General features: G+C 44.4%; 2 protein-coding genes across 3 annotated transcripts; both read left to right on the plus strand.

Annotated features, from left to right (window-relative positions):
* The first annotated feature begins 8,043 nt into the window (after positions 1–8,043).
* Positions 8,044–13,575, plus strand: cbx3a (chromobox homolog 3a (HP1 gamma homolog, Drosophila)). Of its 2 annotated transcripts, XM_072447781.1 has the most exons (6): positions 8,055–8,166; positions 8,971–9,028; positions 9,536–9,686; positions 10,131–10,281; positions 11,766–11,860; positions 13,156–13,575. In XM_072447781.1, exons 2-6 carry the CDS (start codon positions 9,007–9,009, stop codon positions 13,280–13,282), a joined length of 546 nt encoding a protein of 181 aa, XP_072303882.1. In that variant the 5' UTR covers positions 8,055–8,166; positions 8,971–9,006; the 3' UTR covers positions 13,283–13,575. The 2 variants fall into 2 exon arrangements, with proteins under 2 accessions (XP_072303883.1, XP_072303882.1); XM_072447782.1 differs by lacking the exon at positions 8,971–9,028 and having other exon boundaries at positions 8,044–8,166.
* A 1,753-nt stretch (positions 13,576–15,328) lies between these two features.
* LOC140361432 (sorting nexin-10B-like) lies at positions 15,329–20,472 on the plus strand. Its single transcript, XM_072447142.1, has 7 exons — positions 15,329–15,515; positions 16,639–16,685; positions 18,604–18,690; positions 18,917–19,017; positions 19,090–19,188; positions 19,606–19,800; positions 20,232–20,472. The coding sequence occupies exons 2-7, from the start codon at positions 16,653–16,655 to the stop codon at positions 20,362–20,364; spliced, it is 648 nt and encodes a 215-aa protein (XP_072303243.1). The 5' UTR covers positions 15,329–15,515; positions 16,639–16,652; the 3' UTR covers positions 20,365–20,472.
* Positions 20,473–22,105: the final 1,633 nt, after the last annotated feature.

Genomic DNA, 22,105 nt, shown 5'->3' on the forward strand with positions numbered 1-22,105 from the left:
AATGTTTATTTAGTGAATCCTGTTCTGTTTAGACTTGACTAATGTGTGGTGAAGAAGCGACTTGGATAATCAAATGAAATGGCTTGTGTGAGAAAAGTCTTCCCAAAAAATCCCAGGCATAAACAGTGAGGACATTTGAACACCCTGCAATTTTGCACGTTCTCTTGCTAACTGGAGAGTCTGAAATGTTCATCAGAGACAATCTTAAAATCACATTGTAATTTAAAAATGTATTTGTATGTTATGGCCACAAATAAGTATTTGATTATCAGCAAGAATTTTGGCAATTCTGGGCAATTGTCAAGCAGCTTGGTGAAAAAGTGTTGGAGCAATTGTTAGAAAATGGAAAGGGCTAAAGCGGATAACTGGGGCTCCATGCTCTCACCTCGTGGGGTGTCAATGATAAGATCTGCCCAGAACTACACAGGAGGAGCTGACGTTGGCCAATGACCATCAGGATGAGCCAGAGGAGTCATGAGAGAAAGTCATGTGGTCAGATGAGACCAAAGTAGAAAGTCCACTCTGTGGAAGAAGAAGAAGGATGAGGACCATCCCAAGAACACCATATCTACTGTGAAGCATGGTGGTGGAAACGTCATACTTTGGGGTGGAAACGTCATGCTTTGGGGGGAAACATCATGCTTTGGGGGTGCTTTTCTGTACAGGAGACAGGACGACTGCACTGTGTTAAGGAGAGAATGAATGGGGCATGTATTGTGAGATTTTGGGCAGCAACCTCCTTCCTTCAGTTAGAACATTGAAGATGGGTCGTGGTCGGGTCTTTCAACATGACAATGACCTGAAGCGCACAACCAGGAGAACCAAGGAGTGGCTCTGCAAGAAGCATATCGAGGTTCTAGTGGCCTAGCCAGTCTCCGAACTAAATCTAAGAGAAAATCTTTGGAGGGAGCTGAAACTCTGTGTTGCTTAGCGACAGCCCTGAAACCTGACAGATCTAGAGAAGATCTGAGTGGAGGAGTGGCCAAAATCCCTGATGCAGTGTGTGCAAACCTGTTCAAGAACTACTGGAAACATTTTATCTCTGTAATTCTGTAATTCTAATTGTGAACAAAGGTACCAAATATTAACACTGATTTTCTCAGATGTTCAAATACTTCTTTGCAGCAATAAAATGAATCTTTCAGATTCTGTGGAAATGAAAACTTCTGACTCCCCCATCATTTCTAAGTGGGAAAACTCACTGTAGTCCTTTGAAGAAAAATAAATAAAAAACAGTTCTCAAACTTTAGTACATGAGCTTATTCTGGTGGCTTGTGAGTTATGATGTTGTCCTGGCTGGTTCTTTCTTCTGTCCCGTTCCAAAAGGTTTGGTTACGTGACATGTCTCTGTTTAATATTGAGGTATGTAAAAAAAAATATATATAAATGTTTTCAATGGAGACACTAGGATTAATAAATAAAGAGGGTTTTGTCAAATGAAAACGTCTCAGATACATGTGAGTGATATCAGAGCCTGCACAGTTTAAATACTTGTTTATTCAATAGATTATGAATATGGCCTGCCCTCTAAAGGAAGTGTTTGTTCAAACCCAATATTGATAAAGAGAGTTTAACTTCTGTCTCAAAACATCCAAAGGCCTTAGATTAGACATCTAAACTATCCAACCCAGAGCAAATATCCTGCTGTGTTCTCCACTTAGAACAATGACCCAGGGCTAAAAAAAAAGTTCCTTTGAAATTCAGACCTGCTTTCAAGAGCCGGATTAACATCTGTAGATTAACATGTGAAGTGACACCTCTGCCGGCCAACCTCTGCAGGAGCTGGAGCCAAATACACACTTTGATCACTCAAAGGTTTTATGTCATCAGCATAATATGATTTTTCAGCCTCTGTTTTTAACTCTTGTTAAACTAGTAATCTTTTATAATATTACAATATGTGATTGAACGTCTTTTACACTTTATAATATAAAAATGTTTCTATTATAGTATATATTTTTGTACTTCTTGTAGTTTTTCTTGTTGTTTTCATTCTCAGGTAATTTTGGAGTTTCTTTGACAGTTTTGGGTCATTTTTGAGAATTTTCCACCAAAAATGTTCCGCTGTCACTCGCAATGGCTTATTGTAGTTTTCAGGTCAGTTTTAGGACATTCACTTTTGATTTTGTATTTGATCTAACGCCTGAACAAGAAGAGATGTTCAGTGTCCCTGTTACTCTCTGCTCTTTTCTGAACCACAAACTGGACTGGACTCATAACACAGACGCACTGTACAGGAAGAGCCAGAGTTGGCTCTACCTCCTGAGGAGACTCTGGTCTTTTGGAGTGACAGGGCCACTCCTGAAGACCTTCTATGACTCTGTGGTGGCATCAGCCCTCCTGTACGGTGTGGCCTGCTGGAGCAGCAGCATCACAGAGAGGGAGAGGAAGAAGCTGGACAAAGTCATCAAGAAGTCCAGCTCCGTCCTGGGCTGTGCTCTGGACTCGGTGCAGGAGGTGGGGGACAGGAGGGTCCTGGCTAGATTCACATCTATGCTGGACCATGAGTGTCACCCCCTGCAGGACACTCTGTCCGCTCTGGAGAGCAGCTTCAGTGAGAGACTGATCCACCCTCGCTGTGGGAGGGAGAGGTTTCGCAGGTCTTTCCTTCCTGCTGCTTTCAGACTTTATAACAAACACTGTTAGTCCTTAACACTCGCAATACTGACCTAACCATGTGCAATTACTGTCGTGCAATTACTGTCGTGCAATTACTGTCGTGATCACATGCAATGGTATTTATTTATTTATTTTATCTTTATTATTTTTCCCCTCCATCCCTTGTTGGGAAATGGGAGGTTTTGTCTATGGGAGTTTATGTTTATAGGAGATCTTCTACTGAAAGTGTTTTTCAAACTTCCTATAAGTGATCTGTTCTTTTCTTCTGTATCTACCTCTGCATCTACTTGCGTTGCAACAATGAAATTTCCCCATGTGTGGACAATAAAGGAATATCTTATCTTATCTTTTCAAAGGTGGATTAAGTTCATCTGATGGTTGTACTGTAAATAGTAAAATCGTCAAAAGTCTCAAAATGATGACTTACAACAGGAAGCTGAAACATAATATTTTTAAAGCTTGTTGTTATCTTTGAAATGTTGCACTGTAAAACAACATTTGTATTATTATTTAATTTTTTACAAAATAAAAGCACTTTTTAGCACCCTTTTTCATAATAAAATCACTAAAACAAAGATTTGAGGATTTTCAGTCCTTTATTTCCCCCCAATCTTTTCAGTCATTTACAAACAGTAAATTATATATATTTTTTTAAAACCCTAACGCAATGGTTCTTAACCTGGGTTCGACCGAACCCCAGGGGTCAATCACAGTGAGTCAATCTCAGGGGTTCGGCGGAGGTCAAGACATACATCCGACTCATAGGATTTGTGATGACACGCCCCGCTTGGCCTATCTGTGCTGCAGGGAATTTGGTGTGTTCAGTAGTCGACTTGAGACTGTCATGATGGTACGTCTTGTGATTTCTTTCTTAATATTTTACACTGAATCAAAGCCCACCTTTCTGGGCAAAGTCTTGGTACCGGCCTGGCCCCAAAAGGGCCAAAAGGTCAGCCTCTGGGGCCATTTCCCTTGTCCTTTTCTATAACTACTACTATAATATAATATATTTGCGAGCAATCCTTTTCGAGGATGCTGGACATAAAAATGAAGAAAAGGAAAAGACTTTGTTGCGAAAATGACATGAGAGTGGCACTTGCCGAGGTGAAGGTGCCTTTCTGAACTGGTCTCTGAAAGGCAACAGCAGAAGTCACACTGATTTGCAGTAAATATTTATTATTCTGTTTTTGTTTTTGTGTGAAAATCATGTTTTGATGATTTTGTTCTTTGAACTCAGTGATGTTGATGCACGGTTCATTTTGTGCACCAGTAAAACATATACCTATGTTTTGAATTTGAAAAAATCATATTTATTTTTCTAATTAAGAAGGGTTCGGTGAATGCGCTTATGAAACTGGTGGGGTTCAGTACCTCCATAAAGGTTAAGAACCACTGCCCTAACCCTTTTTTTGGGGGGACGTGCCACTGTCACAGGCTCTGCGGCTGTGACGGATCAGATTTGTATTGCGGACGTGCTATTGCTTTATCAGCCATTATCAGAGTAGTAGAAAGAAAAATATCTGCTATCTGAGGATTTAACTGTGTAAATATTATATTAGCCACTATTAATGTACATAACATTCATGAAGAAAATAACTATGAGCTCCCTGTTGTCAGGTAAAGCCCAGTCCAAACACTCAGAGGAGTTCCCTTCTCTGTTAATGTTGTCATTATGATGGGCTCTGGGGGCGCTCTTATTGGCTGAGGCGAGATCATGAGAACGCTGTTTACATTGGTCATATATTTAATTTGATTCTTATTAGAACTGATAAAAGGCATTTTTTACTGAGCCCACGAAGTGCCGATTGCATATTTTTTTTATCTGGGCTCTTTCCCCTGCTCCCGAGTATGTATGCTCCTGCCTTTGTAAGTCAGGATCTGAGCTAACGCAGCAAAGCACCTGGAGCGTCTGATCTGAAGTCTGGTGTCAAATGTGAAACCTTTTATTTCACTCTTTTTGTTAGAAATAAAACATAAGGAGCAAAACATTGTGCTTAATTTCCCCATTGGACCCAAATGGTTCTCCAAAGCGCACGGAGCGGCACATCAGTGACCACTGGTCAAATCGTTTATTTACATGCTGCTCTTTAGCAGTTCAGGGCTGCAAACAATTAACATCTGATTCTGACACTTGTGTGTGCTGGACCTTTATGTGGAGCACGCTGGAGCTGTCTCTTCAACCCCCTTCAAGAGGCACAAGGGCGGGGCCAGGTGCCACTCCAGGCTAACACCAGTGACATTATAATGACTCTAATAAACAAATGCACACATTCAATAAACTGTAATGTCCCACACTCTCTGCTCAGCGCTGACCTATAGCTATCTCACCAATGCGCTGAGGCCAAGCTCAGTGTTAGTGAATTTACATTCAGCTTTTAAAAAGGAATTGTCAAAACCCAACACATGGTCAAACTGGTGTCAGACTGGTGTCATCCCTCCAACACCAGCTTTACTCATTCATATATTTAACAAAGAAATGTAGGCAACATTTAATTGAGTGTCTGCTTATGATGTCATAAAGCAGACACTATATGTTATTGCTTTTTAGGATTGTAGGATTGTCTTATTGCTGCTGTTGCTTTTGACATTTGTACATCTTGTACTTTTTTCAGTATTTGCTTATATTTTTTCAACTCCTTAACACTTTCACCGATTTCAACAAGTTATACCTCTTCACGATCGCTTTCACCGTCTTAGGGGGGATATTGCTTTTGACATTTGTACATCTTGTACTTTTTTTCAGTATTTGCAAAAGTAAATCGCTAACGCTAATTAGCATTAGCGTCTCTGTTGCTAGGTGACGGAGGTACAGGGAGGAGAGGGTGCAGCCGGGTCACCAAGGCTCTCTCTCCCTTTCTCCCTGCTCAGGTCTGCGTTCAGCACTATCTTTCAATTTGTCAGGACAACAACTTTGAGCCGCAAACTACGCAATCATCAACTGTGAATTACTGAGCGCCGTTGGTATGCCGCAAAACGCAGCAGAAAACATGGCCGCATGGGAAGGCGAGAGCCATCATCGCCGCTAGCGCGGCTTTAATGTAATTTGTTGTCAATTAAATCAGACTTTTTATCTTAAGTAGTACTACCAGTACTACTTACACACATGTTGTACTCTTACACACATGTTGTACTTTCACGCAAGAACGCAGACACGCATGAGTGAATGGCTTCAGCCATTGCACATTATCTAGTTTTTTTAATTTTATTTGATGAGTAAATCAGATATCAGAATACAAATGTACAGAGTCTCACAAACAGTCCAGTCAATATTTTGTACTCCAAAGGGTTCAGAAACAGCTTCAGTTTGAATTGGGGCTCATTTTAGCACAATGGGTTAAAAAGTTGTATCGGGGTGGTCACCTTTATTTTTGCACTGGACATTGAACCTCTCGCCTTCCAACTTCACACAAACAAAGAATATTCTTCAAAACGGGGAAAAAGAGCACACAATGTATATGCTGATGATCTTTTGGTATACATTATCCTTTAAAATCTTTCTGGATTATCAATGAAAAGTATACTAATTCCAAAACTAGAAATACTACGAATATGGTAAAATATTTGTACTATTTGCAATATCATCCCAATTTAAATGTATAGGAATAATTATCCCTTAAGACGAGTGGTTTGATGAAAGATAGTAACAAGAATCTGTAACATCTGTAACTCAAGAAAGTAATTTTGCGGCGGGCGATTGGTGGAGGTGGGATTATATATATTATTATATATGGGCCATGTTTTCACCTTTCTTATTGGACATGAAATGTCCGTTCAATGTCATTTTGGATATCATCACAGGGAGCTGATTTAACAAAGATGGAGAATGAATAATGTTCTCCTTCATCGCTCATATTCAACATATGCTTGCTCTATGAAAACACTCAATAAATAGAATTATTAAAAAAGAACTAATGAAAGGCTCAACTTATATCACAAAACTAATCAACCAAAACTTATTTTCTTTATTCCCAGATTGCAGCCAGCGCTTCTGCTGAGCGTCGCCTCATCTGCAGCATCATCTGCATCATCTGCATCATCTGCAGCATCATCTGCATCATCTGCAGCATCATCTGCATCATCTGCAGCATCTGCAGTATCATCTGCAGCATCATCTGCATCATCTGCAGCATCATCTGCATCATCTGCAGCATCTGCAGCATCATCTGCAGCATCTGCAGCATCATCTGCATCATCTGCAGCATCATCTGCATCATCTGCATCATCTGCATCATCTGCAGCATCTGCAGCATCTGCAGCATCTGCAGCATCATCTGCATCATCTGCAGCATCTGCATCATCTGCAGCATCTGCAGCATCTGCAGCATCTGCAGCATCATCTGCATCATCTGCAGCATCTGCAGCATCATCTGCATCATCTGCAGCATCTGCAGCATCTGCAGCATCATCTGCATCATCTGCAGCATCTGCAGCATCTGCAGCATCTGCACTCTGAGCCAAAGTAAGAACAGTCTTTCTGTTAAACTGAGGATTCTGTTTATGGTCAGAGCTGTTTGTTCCGGACTTGAGTACATTATCTTTCATCTCGCCTCTCGTCTTGACCGTTGGAAAAGAAAAACGTCGTAAGTGCATTGATATTGTCAACCTTACCTCAAAATGTAGTCCTTATTTTATAATTATATATATATATATATATATATATATATATATATATATATATATATATATATATATATATATATATATATATATATATATATATATATATATATATATAAGATAAGATAAGATAACCTTTATTTGTCCTTTATTTGTCCACACAATGGGGAAATTTTGATGTTCCAACGCAAGTAGATACAGAAGTAGGAGAACAGATAACTTATAGGAAGCTTTACAAAAACACTCTTAATAGAAAAACTCTTATAAACAAAACTCTTAAAAGAGATATTCTCAATAAGGAATAGAAAGAAAAAATAAAATAACATAAGACAAAAATAATAATAATAATAGTGGCAAAAATAAACATTCTCATTTACAGTCTGTCTGTCTGTCTGTCTGTCTCTGTGTGTGTGTGTGTGTGTGTGTGTGTGTGTCACCTAAAAAACTCATGTTTTTGAGAAGGATTACTGCTACTGTACTGTAATGTGTCTCTGTAAAATATGTTTAGTTGTTTAGTTTAGTTTATTAAGATCCCCATTAGCTCCCCATTAGCAGTTGATATTCTTCCTGGGGTCTCCTCAAATTCATGACATACATGTGTATGTATTATTTAACATTTACAATAATAAATAACAAAGAATCTGAATTTAAAAAAAACTCTGTTATGGTCTACATCTTCATTTTGCCTCCAATTCACTTCCATTCCTGAATTTAACATTCCAGTCCTAGTTTACTTTATTTTAGTCTCATAAAAGTATATCGTAAAGATAATTTAAAGCCAAATAATCAAATGACACGTTTTTGGTGGGCGGGACCAGAGTGAGGTCACGTGTCCGCCTTGGTCCTTCACGGCTCCCGTAACAGTATCGCGTCCATTAGCTTTTGGCGCCCGTGCTGCAGCCCACAGACAGAAGACAAACAGACCGCGTGGTAAGGAGCTTTCACTGCATTTCACATAATTTATCTAATATATCAACGTTCATTTACGGAAAACATAAAAATACACATGACGTAGTCTGTTCACCGGGTAAAAGCTGCGATCGCTGTCTTGAGTTCTTGCCGTAGCGCCCACCCTTGGTTAGCTTAGCTAACAGTAGCTTTGTGCAGCACATCGTGCATTTTATTCCCCACGTTTTCGGTAATATTATAGATAAAGAATAAACTATCACCCATGCGCATGCGTTTAACGTCACCTGGGTCGCGTTTAACAGTGCAAATGTGTGTAAATAAAGTTATTTGGCCTTGCAGTAGGGGCCCGTGTGTGCGCGCTATTGTCCTCCTTTTAGCATCGACGTCAACTGATCCTTCCCGCGTCGTGTGCTGCTGCTGCTACTGGGGAAATGTGATGAGAAAAGCACACTTTTCCCATTAACGACATCAACATCGCGTTCTTTTTGTGGATTCGTGCTTCTCAAAATGTTCCGTAGCAAAAAAAGAAGTGGGTTGAGTTAGTGAGTGCGAATGAATGGTCCATAATGTAAACAGAATATAAAGGCCCCAGCAGGAGTTCAAACAGAACGGGATGTAGTGCCATTTAAAGATGGGCCTAGTGTATTTGTGTGGCCTTGGAATCTACATTTCTATACATTATTACCAAATTCACTTATTAACCTACTTTTGTATACTAACATTTTCTCCCACAGATTCTAAATTGATTTAAAAGTAATTGAATTGGCACGAGACCCCAGAGTCTCCTAATTTTGAAAACCCATTGAATTGTTCTTTGCTCCACAGCTGCCGGTAAGAACAAGCCGGCGACATCCTTTGAAAATGCAGGGTTTAAAGGGGAAGGGTATGTACTGTTTTAATAAAGGAACTACAATCACAACTGCGCCTCGGTTATACCAGTGCGTTCACTTGCATATATACGACAGGGCACTGTCTACCTCTTTTTTCAGCTCATTCTGCAGAGTCCCAGGCTCACTGAGCTGCAGAGGCTGCACTAGCACTGAGCCATGATTGGCTGCTGGTGCTGGGTGTTTACATTCTGAGGATTGTTTTTTTTTCAACAGTTTTAAGAGCTCTTTCTGCTCTGATATTGTACAATTGGCGTGAGAACCAAACATAATTTTTTGGGGGACGAACAAACTCGAGAATAAATCAACATTACAGTTATCTGTAATGTTTTTTAATCTGTGGCACACACACAGGTCATATAAATGAAATTCTACATACCCTCCCTTTAACAAACATTGATCCACAAGGGAAATTTCTTGGAACCTCAAATGCAATTAACACATGTTTTTTTTTGTATGGTCTTGCCTCCTCCATAATTAATAACACATGTCTGTATTTGCAGCCAACGCCATGGGTAAAAAGCAGAACACAAAGTCCAAGAAGGATTCTGGCCCGTCAGAGGAGCCCGAGGAGTTTGTGGTGGAGAAGATCCTGGACCAGCGCCTCGTCAACGGCAAAGTGGAGTTTTACCTGAAGTGGAAGGGATTTACAGAGTGAGTTGGTTGGACTGCTGTGCTGCAGCCCCCTGCTGAGCTGGAGCTGCCTGGTATGGGCCGCTGCAGGTTATCAGTTGTGTGGCGAAAGGGAACTATGTAAATGCTACAATCCTTTATCTTCAGTATTGTGTTAAATGTCACATTTTACAGTTTTTTTTTTTTTTTTTTTAAAGGGATCATTGCAATGTTACAAGGTTGTCACAAGCCCTGACACCATGATAGAGATGTTATAGATGTTTTGTCACTCCTATTGACTGAATTCCAATATCACTTGCTTGAAATTGCATTTGACCTTATAAATGGTCTTTTATGTAACTTTGTAAAAAAAAAAAAAAAATAGTATAACTTAGTAGTGAATATAGTGTCTTGACTAGTCCTTAATAAGTTATTACATTGATTTTAATGCATTTTGACCAAATTAATTGTATGTGGTGTCCTCAGCGCTGACAACACATGGGAGCCTGAGGAGAACCTGGACTGTCCGGAGCTCATCTCTGCTTACCTGGAGGCACAGAAGAACATCAAAGAGAAGCCTGTGGCAGTGAAGAGGAAGGCGTCCACAGAGGAGGCGGAGCCAGAGCCCAAAAAGACGGTGAGGAAAACGAGGGCTGAGACCTGCCCAGATCAATGAATGAAACGTGCAAACAACACAATAATGATACTTATGCATTTACTTAGTTGGAACTTTGAGCTTGAAATTGGATGTCAGACTTTGATATTGGCAAAATGTGGAAAGTGTACATAGAGATGCATAGCGAAACTGCCACTACTGGCTGCATGACAATTACTGCAACCACATTCTACCTGAGTTATGACACCCCCAACCCCGTGTCTCACTCAGTGCGTTTATAAGCAAACGGAAATTATTATTATTTATTTTTTTTATAACATTCAGTTTTGAGGTCTTGAACCAGCTCTGTCCTTGTCCAAATATACATGCAGATGAGAAAGTCGAATTTCTGACAAGAACGTGTCGTCCTCCTAACACTAGGTGGCGATATGCGTCGTTTCAGTGAACTAATGCAGCCCCCTATTCCGGTTGACCTTTTGCATCGCATATAAACAACTATCATGCGCATTTTCGAACAACAGCCAGGTGGATAGTTTTGTTCATTTTTTATGTAATGTCCGAGTTGCAGATAAAGTGCACACTAACCCTGGTGAGTGAATGCGGCTGTGTTCTTCCTTGTAAGTGACCGGCTTCCTTGTATGGTTTTGTTCCGGGGTCATACGTCAGCGTGGGCCGTGGAGCATGCGCACAAGCCATGTCTAGTTTCAGTGCAATTACGCAACCGCATAATCTGGGTGTCTCAGAGATTTTTAACACCGATTTCTATCGGAGTGAGGTGTTTACATGCACACGAAGACGTCTGATTTGTATCAGATTAAAGCAACTATTCTATTTTTTCGTTTGCATGTAATCCCACTGACTGTACCCGCCCCAACCCCGTGTCTCGCTGTGCCCGCCCCAACCCCGTGTCTCGCTGTGCCCGCCCCAACCCCGTGTCTCGCTGTGCCCGCCCCAACCCCGTGTCTCGCTGTGCCCGCCCCAACCCCGTGTCTCGCTGTGCCCGCCCCAACCCCGTGTCTCGCTGTGCCCGCCCCAACCCCGTGTTTCGCTGTGCCCGCCCCAACCCCGTGTCTCGCTGTGCCCGCCCCAACCCCGTGTCTCGCTGCGCCCGCCCCAACCCCGTGTCTCGCTGCGCCCGCCCCAACTCCGTGTCTCGCTGCGCCCGCCCCAACCCCGTGTCTCGCTGCGCCCGCCCCAACCCCGTGTCTCGCTGCGCCCGCCCCAACCCCGTGTCTCGCTGCGCCCGCCCCAACCCCGTGTCTCGCTGCGCCCGCCCCAACCCTGTGTCTCGCTGCGCCCGCCCCAACCCCGTGTCTCGCTGCGCCCGCCCCAACCCAGTGTCTCGCTGCGCCCGCCCCAAACCCGTGTCTCGCTGCGCCCGCCCCAAACCCGTGTCTCGCTGCGCCCGCCCCAAACCCGTGTCTCGCTGCGCCCGCCCCAACCCCGTTTCTCGCTGCGCCTGCCCCAAACCCGTGTCTTACTGTGCCCGCCTGTCCGTGTTTCAGAATGAGAAACCTCGGGGTTTTGCCAGGAACCTGGACCCTGAACGCATCATCGGGGCCACAGACAGCAGCGGCGAGCTCATGTTCCTCATGAAGTGGTACGTTCAATGTTCACACATGCTCACTAGGTGTGTATCGAGTCACCCATTTATGCACTGTACCCACACAAAGCAGGGCTATGGTCCCTCATTTGTCCGGGGGTGTTCCATTGTAGAAAAAGATTCTGTTGTCATCTGGACTCGTTTTTCCTAAAAAAACAGTTGAGTCCAGACTACAACAACCGAATCTTTTTCTACAACCACAATTTTATGTTTTATATCTAAGATCCACTAACGACTCAATGGCACAATTCAACAACAGGAATCAACATAGGACTTCACTTTCAGAGAAGTCAAAATATAACAAGGTTGCATTCCAAAAAATGGGACAAAAGCACTAAAACCCAGTGTTTACCTGACTTGAGTAGACCTAGGACAAGAGCAGGTGGCTGAAGGTGGGACTGAATACGGGCTACTTATAATTTAAAGCTTGTGTAGATTCTTTAAGTTTTCTCTGCATTGGTCATATATAGGTTTGTATAGCAATTTGATAATTGCATAGCAAAACACAAAAGTGACTAACAATCAATATTTTCCATTGATGTAACAAGATTTATTTCAAATGTATTTGTAAACATTCTATTAAAAAAAAAACCTAACAAATGAACTTTTAAACACTTTTTAAACATTTAAAAAAACAAAATAAAATTAGTTGTTTAACAAATTAACACCAAGTCAGATGGCCTTATTTACAACTTTCTTCCATATCATCAATCAGATGACTATTTGCAGGAGTCTCATTTACATATTAATTGTCTTTACACTCACAAAATATTTATTAAGCTTCTGATGGAAAAATAAAAGTTGCTGTGGTGTTTCCATCATGGTGTATTTATTGTGTTTTTCAAATTGTACCGCTCTATTTGACGTTCCATTCCAGCTATAAAACATTTCCATTTTTCGTTTTGCTATTTGATGACGGTCCCTAAGTACTCTCGTCTCTGCTTCGGCTGCACATTTGATGACGGTCCCTAAGCACTGTAGGCTCTGCACATTCAGATCAGTGTAATTCGCTGCGCCCAAAATACGCATCGGATTTCTAAAAACGAGGTTGTAGTCACTTGACAGTGTAAATATGAGCGCTTTTTACAACTGAAGCTTTTTCTACTATGAGCGCTTTGGTTATACAATTGAACATACATTTTTGTATCGCAAAAGCTGCGATACAAAAACACTTTTTTCTGACAAACGCATCGCATTTGAGAGAAATTGCGTCGCATTTTGCGATGCCGCTTATTCTGAACCCTGTATATGTTCCTTGGGTTTGTAATAGTACATATGTGTTATCTCTACAGGAAGGACTCGGATGAGGCAGACCTGGTTCCTGCCAAAGAGGCCAACAAGCGCTGCCCCCAGGTGGTCATCTCCTTCTATGAGGAGCGCCTGACGTGGCACTCGTGCCCAGAGGACGAGGCGCAGTAAGGACTTCTGTTTTAGCACACTCCTCCTTTTTAGCAGTCTTAGTTTTGTCAGACTGGGACCGGCAGGGGACTTTTTGTTTTGTCAAGCGAGTGTCGTGCAGGAGCCGCTGTAGGGGAGGGTCATGTGTCGGGGTGGGTCCGGGTGGGCTGCTGCTGCCTCTGTAAATACTCTGCTTCATCTGCTCTGTCTGTTCATCTTTTGCCACATTTATTTCAAGGTTGGTCCTGACTAAAGGGAACTTTTGTAAACTGTTTATATTTGTTGAAGATTAATAAAAGCTTTTATGTGATCCACTTTGTTTAATAAACTTTAGAAAGAAAAAAAAACCTTCATGTTTAATTCTATAGTTTGTAAATGAATGCATTTCCAATTCAGTTGTGCATGAAAATTGATGTGTCCTTGTTGAAGCTTTGGAAGCTTGTGTAGCAGTGACACACACATGACACGTGTTCCATACACCACGTTTGAACTCCTACATTAAGTAACCAGACCAAGCTGGCTGTCACTCACTGGTGGCTAGTTTCTTAGTCGTGGACAATATGGACAAGAGGTTCAGATCATGCCACAGAACATGGATTAGGATTTGATCTTAATGCATACACTTGAAGGCGTGACTGTTCTGACAGTTCATACTTAAGTGATTGGCCGAATGCTCCAACTAAAAAGTGTGAACACATAATAGACCATGGCTGTTCTAGCTGGCTAAATAAGGTCACATCCAATAAATACTGTGCTCTTGTGAGATTTTGGACTGAGTTCTTAAGAGTAAATAATGCTGCTGAAGCAAAATTGGAGGATTTTCTCTTCAGGAAACCAGATTAACAGCAAGGTTCCCACAAACATCTCAAGCTTGTAGAAAGACTAGAATGTCCACTCTTATTTGATACAGTGTTTGGTTAAAGTGATTTACATAATGTGTTGACTGAAAATCAAAATAACAGAAAAAAACACCAAGATTCAGGTTGAACTAGGAATATCTTATGTTGAAGTGAATAATGGTCCAATTTCAAGCACAATTTATAATAAGTAAAGGTAAGGAATGTTCATCTTGTCTTCAGTTATAACAGATGTATCTTTAGACAACTTTGTAAGAGATTTGTATATTCTGCTCTCTGCCAGCCCAGCTTTTACTTGAGTACAGGTATGTTTCCTACTGTATATTCCTCAACTAGAAGTAAAAGTATGGCATCTGAAAACTACTGCGGTGTAATTTTATTAAAAAAGTTAGCTACATGTACATAGTTACAAATATATTTTTAGTGATTTTTGAGAAATATTTCCCATTTCCATTTTTTGTATCAAAGTTGATTCAATGCAGGTCATAGATGTCAGAGGTCATGACCCCCTTTCCTTTAAGTGTAGTTTGGTTTAGGCAAATTATATTTTGCTACAGCAGAAATGTTGAAGGAAAAATGTGTCTCGGTCGACGCTAAAGCTTAACCAGTGTTAGGAAACCACACAAAGCAGGGCTGTAGAAATGTAATGGACTAAACCACATCTCGTTACCAGAATAAACCAACCAGATTTGCACCGGGACCAAACATAAACCTGTACAAAGCCTCAGATAAATAAAACCAAAATGAACGAGGTCGTTTGAGTTTAGACTTAACCTGGATTAAATTAGGAAACTATGACTAAAATAAACAACAGGATGAATGTTATTGTTTGAAATCTTCAGTGGCCAACTTAGATCTTGGACAGGTTAAACCATTTCCTGAGGTAGATGCTTCTCCGTTTCCAGGTCATGTATGAAGGGTTTATTTGCGGGCTACGAACCAGCAATAAATATACCATTAAGTGGAAAAGGTTTATTAAACAATGGCCTTCAGAATCTGCTTACGTCACCGGAAGTGAGCGCGCTCAGGCGAGAGAAATGAACTAATGACGCTGATGAGGCGCAGGTGCGCGCGTGCACCACGTGACCAGCGTCTGAAGATCTGATGGAACCTGCAGCGCGTTATTAAACTCTTTTTATATTCATGTCCTAATACAGTTTACGGTTGAATCTGCACGCACTTTGACGCACAGCACGCACTTTGACGCACAGCACGCACTTTGACGCACAGCACGCTGACCAAGCGTGACTTGCCGCGGGGCAGAAGAGGCGTGACCATGCGTCAGAGCGCGGAGCTGCTGCTGCGTGTGTGTCCTGCTCCACAAGAGTCCTGCAGACGGAACTGAACCCGGGTCAGAGCATCTGTGAGCCGCGGAGTCCAGAGCTGCAGCCTGCACGGTGAGCGCACCTTTGCGCCTCTTTACGACCTTTGACACCTCCTTTACTCTGAAGTGTGCTCGTGGAGGACCTACTGTGGGTCATCAATCCAAACAGGCTCATTTGGGCTTCTTTAACTCTACATACTTTTAGTTCCTCCATCAGACCAAGCAGTCAAAACATGACAAATCAAGGTACGAAAAAATGTATATTTACTTTTCTGATACTGGAAGTAGAAGTATCTACAAATAGTCATTGTTTGGGTTGTGATTTCTTTAGTCAAATTGAGGGATTACATTCTCTCTCTGGATTATGTTCAAGGCTAATGTCCTTCTGTTTATGCAACAGAAAATGAATAAAACTGCCAAAAGCACCAGGATGTTTGAGTGACATACCCATAGATGTGGTGCCAGTTTGGGGAGCTATAGTGGCTATAGTGGCTATAGTGGGTCAAAAAACTGCCAGAATATTAATGTGGAAACAGAAGACATCACATGCAGAGGAGCCCGAAGCGCTTGTGTAGCTGTGATCTGTGGTCTGAATCCTGAGCTTCATGATCAGCAGCATCTGGGGCCTGAGCTCTGAGGCCCCAGGAGTGCCCCAGGAGTGCCCCAGGAGTGCCCCAGGAGTGCCCCAGGAGTGCCCCAGGAGTGCCCCAGGAGTGCCCCAGGGAGAGGTTGGCTGGGGTAGTTCAGTTTGGTGGTGGGACTCTCTAAAGACATAGTTTTGTTTGTGACTTGTCGAATTCAAATGCCCTCATGGCTCTTGGATGCTTCTGAACAATAGGCTTTAGTGACGGCTCCACTTCTAACACGTTTCATCACAGACGCAGTAAAGCCACTGTTGGTGCTCCCAATACTTATGCCATATCTGCAGGTTTGGCTCTGCTTTAACTGAGCTGAATCTCATTTCAAAGTTCATTAGCCTGGAATTCCTGTTTGCTTCTAAATAACACTGTAGACTACAACTGAACACATGTCTTTAAAAGTGTCCTAATGACTAAAAGTGAATAGTTTTGTAGAATGGAACACTCCTGGACCAATGAGGCATTACACAGATTATTTATAAATCATTTACAATAAATAGTGGACTCTATTTGAAATGTATAAACAAAGTGCATGTTCAATAAATGTCTGTTCAGCAGGTTGTGTCCTCAGCATGGAGCGCATGCTGGAGAATCTGTCCAAAACCGTAAGCCCTCCTCCTCCTCCTGCCCCCACGTCTCCTCCTCCTGCCCCCACGTCTCCTCCTCCTCCTGCCCCCACGTCTCCTCCTCCTCCCGCCCCCACGTCTCCTCCTCCTCCTGCCCCCACGTCTCCTCCTCCTCCCGCCCCCACGTCTCCTCCTCCTCCTGCCCCCACGTCTCCTCCTCCTCCCGCCCCCACGTCTCCTCCTCCTCCTGCCCCCACGTCTCCTCCTCCTCCTGCCCCCACGTCTCCTCCTCCTCCTGCCCCCACGTCTCCTCCTCCTCCTGCCCCCACGTCTCCTCCTCCTCCCGCCCCCACGTCTCCTCCTCCTCCTGCCCCCACGTCTCCTCCTCCTCCTGCCCCCACGTCTCCTCCTCCTCCTGCCCCCACGTCTCCTCCTCCTCCTGCCCCCACGTCTCCTCCTCCTCCTGCCCTCACGTCTCCTCCTGTCCTCACGTCTCCTCCTCCTGCCCTCACGTCTCCTCCTCCTGCCCCCACGTCTCCTCCTCCTCCTGCCCCCACGTCTCCTCCTCCTCCTGCCCTCACGTCTCCTCCTGTCCTCACGTCTCCTCCTCCTGCCCTCACGTCTCCTCCTCCTGCCCTCACGTCTCCTCCTCCTCCTGCCCCCACGTCTCCTCCTCCTCCTGCCCTCACGTCTCCTCCTCCTGCCCTCACGTCTCCTCCTCCTCCTGCCCCCACGTCTCCTCCTCCTCCTGCCCTCACGTCTCCTCCTCCTCCTGCCCTCACGTCTCCTCCTCCTCCTGCCCTCACGTCTCCTCCTCCTCCTGCCCCCACGTCTCCTCCTCCTCCTGCCCTCACGTCTCCTGCCCTCACGTCTCCTCCTCCTGCCCCCACGTCTCCTCCTCCTGCCCCCACGTCTCCTCCTCCTCCTGCCCCCACGTCTCCTCCTCCTCCTGCCCCCACGTCTCCTCCTCCTCCTGCCCCCACGTCTCCTCCTCCTCCTGCCCCCACGTCTCCTCCTCCTGCCCCCACGTCTCCTCCTCCTCCTCCTGCCCCCACGTCTCCTCCTCCTCCTCCTGCCCCCACGTCTCCTCCTCCTCCTCCTGCCCCCACGTCTCCTCCTCCTCCTCCTCCTCCTGCCCCCACGTCTCCTCCTCCTCCTCCTCCTCCTGCCCCCACGTCTCCTCCTCCTCCTCCTCCTCCTGCCCCCACGTCTCCTCCTCCTCCTCCTCCTCCTGCCCCCACGTCTCCTCCTCCTCCTCCTCCTCCTCCTCCTGCCCCCACGCCTCCTCCTCCTCCTGCCGTCACGTCTCCTCCTGCCCTCACGTCTCCTCCTCCTCCTGCCCCCACGTCTCCTCCTCCTCTTGCCCCCACGTCTCCTCCTCCTCCTGCCCCCACGTCTCCTCCTCCTCCTGCCCCCACGTCTCCTCCTCCTCCTCCTGCCCCCACGTCTCCTCCTCCTCCTGCCCCCACGTCTCCTCCTCCTGCCCCCACGTCTCCTCCTCCTGCCCCCACGTCTCCTCCTCCTGCCCCCACGTCTCCTCCTCCTCCTGCCCCCACGTCTCCTCCTCCTCCTGCCCCCACGTCTCCTCCTCCTCCTGCCCCCACGTCTCCTCCTCCTCCTGCCCCCACGTCTCCTCCTCCTCCTGCCCCCACGTCTCCTCCTCCTGCCCCCACGTCTCCTCCTGCCCCCACGTCTCCTCCTGCCCCCACGTCTCCTCCTGCCCCCACGTCTCCTCCTGCCCCCACGTCTCCTCCTGCCCCCACGTCTCCTCCTCCTCCTCCTGCCCCCACGTCTCCTCCTCCTGCCCCCACGTCTCCTCCTCCTGCCCCCACGTCTCCTCCTCCTGCCCTCACGTCTCCTCCTCCTACCCTCACGTCTCCTCCTCCTCCTCCTCCTCCTCCTGCCCTCACGTCTCCTCCTGTCAGTCATGTAACTTGACCTTGTGCTTCCGCTGCAGGAGTTTGTCAGCATCACTGTCCGAGATCCACGCGTCTACAAAGAAGACATGTGGCACACGTACATCGACTATGAGATTTGCTTACAGGTGAATCACAATGGAATGGCTTGGTTTGGTTTGGCATGACTCTGCGTCTCCTCTGGAGGCCCATAACCTACACTCATTTCTTGCATTGCAAATGTGTGCGTTTTTGTAATCACTTGGCTTTTAGCTATAGGCCAAGTGGTTTGTTCTGCACTACAAAAGCTGTATTGTTAGTACTAATACTGCAAAAACCAAATACAGTGTGTTTAATATCTGGATGTGTGCGCAGACCAACAGCATGTGCTTCAGGAAGAAGTGGTCGAGTGTGAGGAGACGCTACAGTGAGTTTGTGTGGCTGCGACACAGCCTGGAGCAGAACGCACTCATCATGTACGTCTGTGTATGTATGAGTGTATATTCTGTGTGAAGTTGAGCAGGAGCTGACTGCTCTTGTGCCCCCAGAGAGCTGCCTAAGCTGCCCCCCTGGATGCCCTTCTTCCACCTGCGTGGCCCGGAGCAAGTGGCCCACAGGATGAAGGGACTGCAGATGTTTTTAGAGACGTGAGTTCCACATTCTGCTCGACAAACAGTAGTGATGTGTCATATCCATATCATGGTGCAATGTTGCTATTGGGAGGAGGAAATGTCTCTTAAGGGTTCTTGACAAGTCTTTGCATAATCTTTACAGCCATGTTTCAAAGGATACAATTTAAAAAAGGGTTTATTAATTATATTTCTTTCTGCCAAGACATTTTATACTGCCAGTTACTGTTCCCACCCCATAGTCATTCTCAAACTGTAGCCGGTGGCAAGCAGTTACCTGTCCACCTGCCGCACACTTTCTAAAACGGTGCCCTACTTCTAGTCTTCACTTAACATAGTAGCTGATCCAGGTGGTGTGTCCGCATTAGGGTCTGGAACACATTTACTTTAGCCCTAAACTCTGGACCAGGTGTTTGAGACTCTCTCTGTTGGCAGAGTGGTGCAGTGCCCCCTGCTCTTGTCGGACAGCCGGATGCACCTGTTCCTGCAGTCGGATCTGAGTTTGAGGCGGATGGAGCGCTGTGCTCAGGGCAGGACCCGCTACACTGTGGCTGAGGCCATCCACGGGTCCAGCAGCGAGTGTGTGCCCCCAGAGGAGGACAAAAGCAGCTCCGACTCTGACTATGAGAGGTAACGTGGACGCACAGAACATCTTAGAACTGATGAGCACTCGGTGAGAAGCCCTTGGGTTTGATTTCTCCAAATGTATGGGGCCTGTTTGGAGCTTGCATGTTCTCCCTGTGTCTGGGTTTGTTTAATCCAGAACCTGTGGGTTCACACCAGACTCCTAAGATCTGGAGAAGGCTTCCAAACACTGCTCCTGCCCTTGTTGAAGGATGAGTCCGATACAGAGGGCACGTTTTGCAAATCTTAAATTCTGATCATCTGCTTTTTTTTTTTTTTTTTTTTTTTTACAAAAATATCTAGATGACAATACTGCGACGCTCACTCATAATAACTGTAGTAAAAGTTAAGGAACAAGGAAGAATTGACCGCTTCTGCACACATAAGAACAAGTCATCTCTGTTAAGATGCACATTATGATGTGTGTCTGTCCACAGCTGCTCCTCATCCTCCATTCTCTGTCCCAGCGAGGACACTTCTCACAGCGGACACTTCCTGGAGACATCATGTGGACACGCCCACTGTCTGTGTGAGGGGCGGGACCACAGGGGATTGCATCTTTTTCAATAGAACTTTTATTGAGTTATTATTTGTTTGGACTTTTAATGTGTTTCATGTACATAACTGGCATTTCATTTACTTTGTACTAAAATATATTTAATGTTTTAAAAGATGTACATGGCCATTCTTCTAAGGTTTGCAAGGGATGTGATTTTTAAAGAAAATGTGATTTGAAAACTTTTAGATGTCCAATAAATTGTCTTTTTTGAAGAAAACACACTTGCACCATATTTTTATAGTGTCACTTTAACATAAATCATTGTTCACTCTGTTCAGGCTCTAATGTCAAGCCTCAAATTGCTGGTGCAACTTTTATGCTAAGTTTTAAGCTAAGACTCAATTCAGCCTCAAGTAATATCAATGTTTTCTGATGCAATTTTCAGGAGTAGCCACTCATGTTTTACCTGATTTAGGATAAAATGGGTTGTACATTCACAATTTGAAATGTGCAACTTATTCAGTGCACATTTGGTTACACATGTGTAATTCTATCGAACAGCAATATTTAAATCATTTTTAGCCTGTTCTTGCCAACTCTGCAGTCTTTGCCTGTTGCTTTCTCCAAACCCTAATCCTGTCATGCCTCAGTGTGGCCTGTGGATGGCGCTGTTCCCCTCAACACCTCCACAATGAAGTGGTCCATCTTCTCTCCCTGTCCTGTTATTCCACACTGTTTTTAGTCTCTTCTCTGATCCGCTTTGACCTCGTCACTCCCACCATTTGACTGCTTATTGTATTTATGCTTTATGTTGTGACGTCAATATTTAAACTATAAACCATAGACTTGCTTAATGTATCTCATTGATGCCCAGTAGCATCATATTGCTGTTTTAAGTCGTATACAAGTAGACTTCGTTAGGATCTAGGTTTGACCTTTTACTTTAGTAGACATTTCACTATGACTTAAAGGTGTACTATGAAACTCAGTGGGAGGCCCGCCACTGCGTCTTTCTCTTAACCCTGATCCAGTTTGTCCTAGTTTAGGCATGGACTAAAGTAGGCCTAATCTCACTTTAGTCCTTTTTTTGCTTCAGTGCTTTAATTGTCTGCTCCACTGCTTTCTCTCCTCAGATCTTTCTCCAGCTCATCCTCTGCGCGTCATACGTTGACCTTATCGCCCACTCTTCTCCTCCACAAAAGCCTTTCTTCCACTCTCCGTGTGTTTATTTACGCGTGTGCATCCGTCCTTTTTTTTCCTTTTTTTTTGGTAATGAAACGGCTAACATTTGGATATCGAACATTCCGGCGCGTATAACGTGTCTATTTCGGCGCGGTAATTTATAACTCAATTTCCCGTGTGCGTCCATGCGCGTCGCAGCTCCAAAACAGCAAAACAGTGGCGCGGCCCGGTTGTATTTCAAAGCAATTAGAGTATCCAGCGGCTTGTGAACGCGGCACGAGGAGGAAGCGCAGCCGTGTGAAGCTTTTAATTGTTAATTTTCTGTTACATTAGGTAGACAGGGGGACAGTCGCATACAGACAAGAGTGAAAAGTGTGGGCCCTACTCGAGTATTGGGTAGGTTTGAAATAAGTAGGCTAAACAAAACCTGGAGAAATTGTAACTATAGGCAATATTTATTTGTGCAACTGCAATGGCATTATTACAAGAAACTCAATGTTGCAATTAATTTAGTTGGTTTCTTAAATGTGCACGATATACACTGTCTGCTACACATGAGCTGCTGTCACCCTAACATAACTTTTTTTTTATTTTTTTTTATATATATATATATAAAAATACAATTTCAAC

This window comes from Eucyclogobius newberryi, unplaced genomic scaffold, assembly GCF_026437365.1.
Source record: "Eucyclogobius newberryi isolate DKJ021-1_F unplaced genomic scaffold, fEucNew1.0.hap1 SCAF_16, whole genome shotgun sequence".
NCBI classification, from domain to species: domain Eukaryota; kingdom Metazoa; phylum Chordata; class Actinopteri; order Gobiiformes; family Gobiidae; genus Eucyclogobius; species Eucyclogobius newberryi.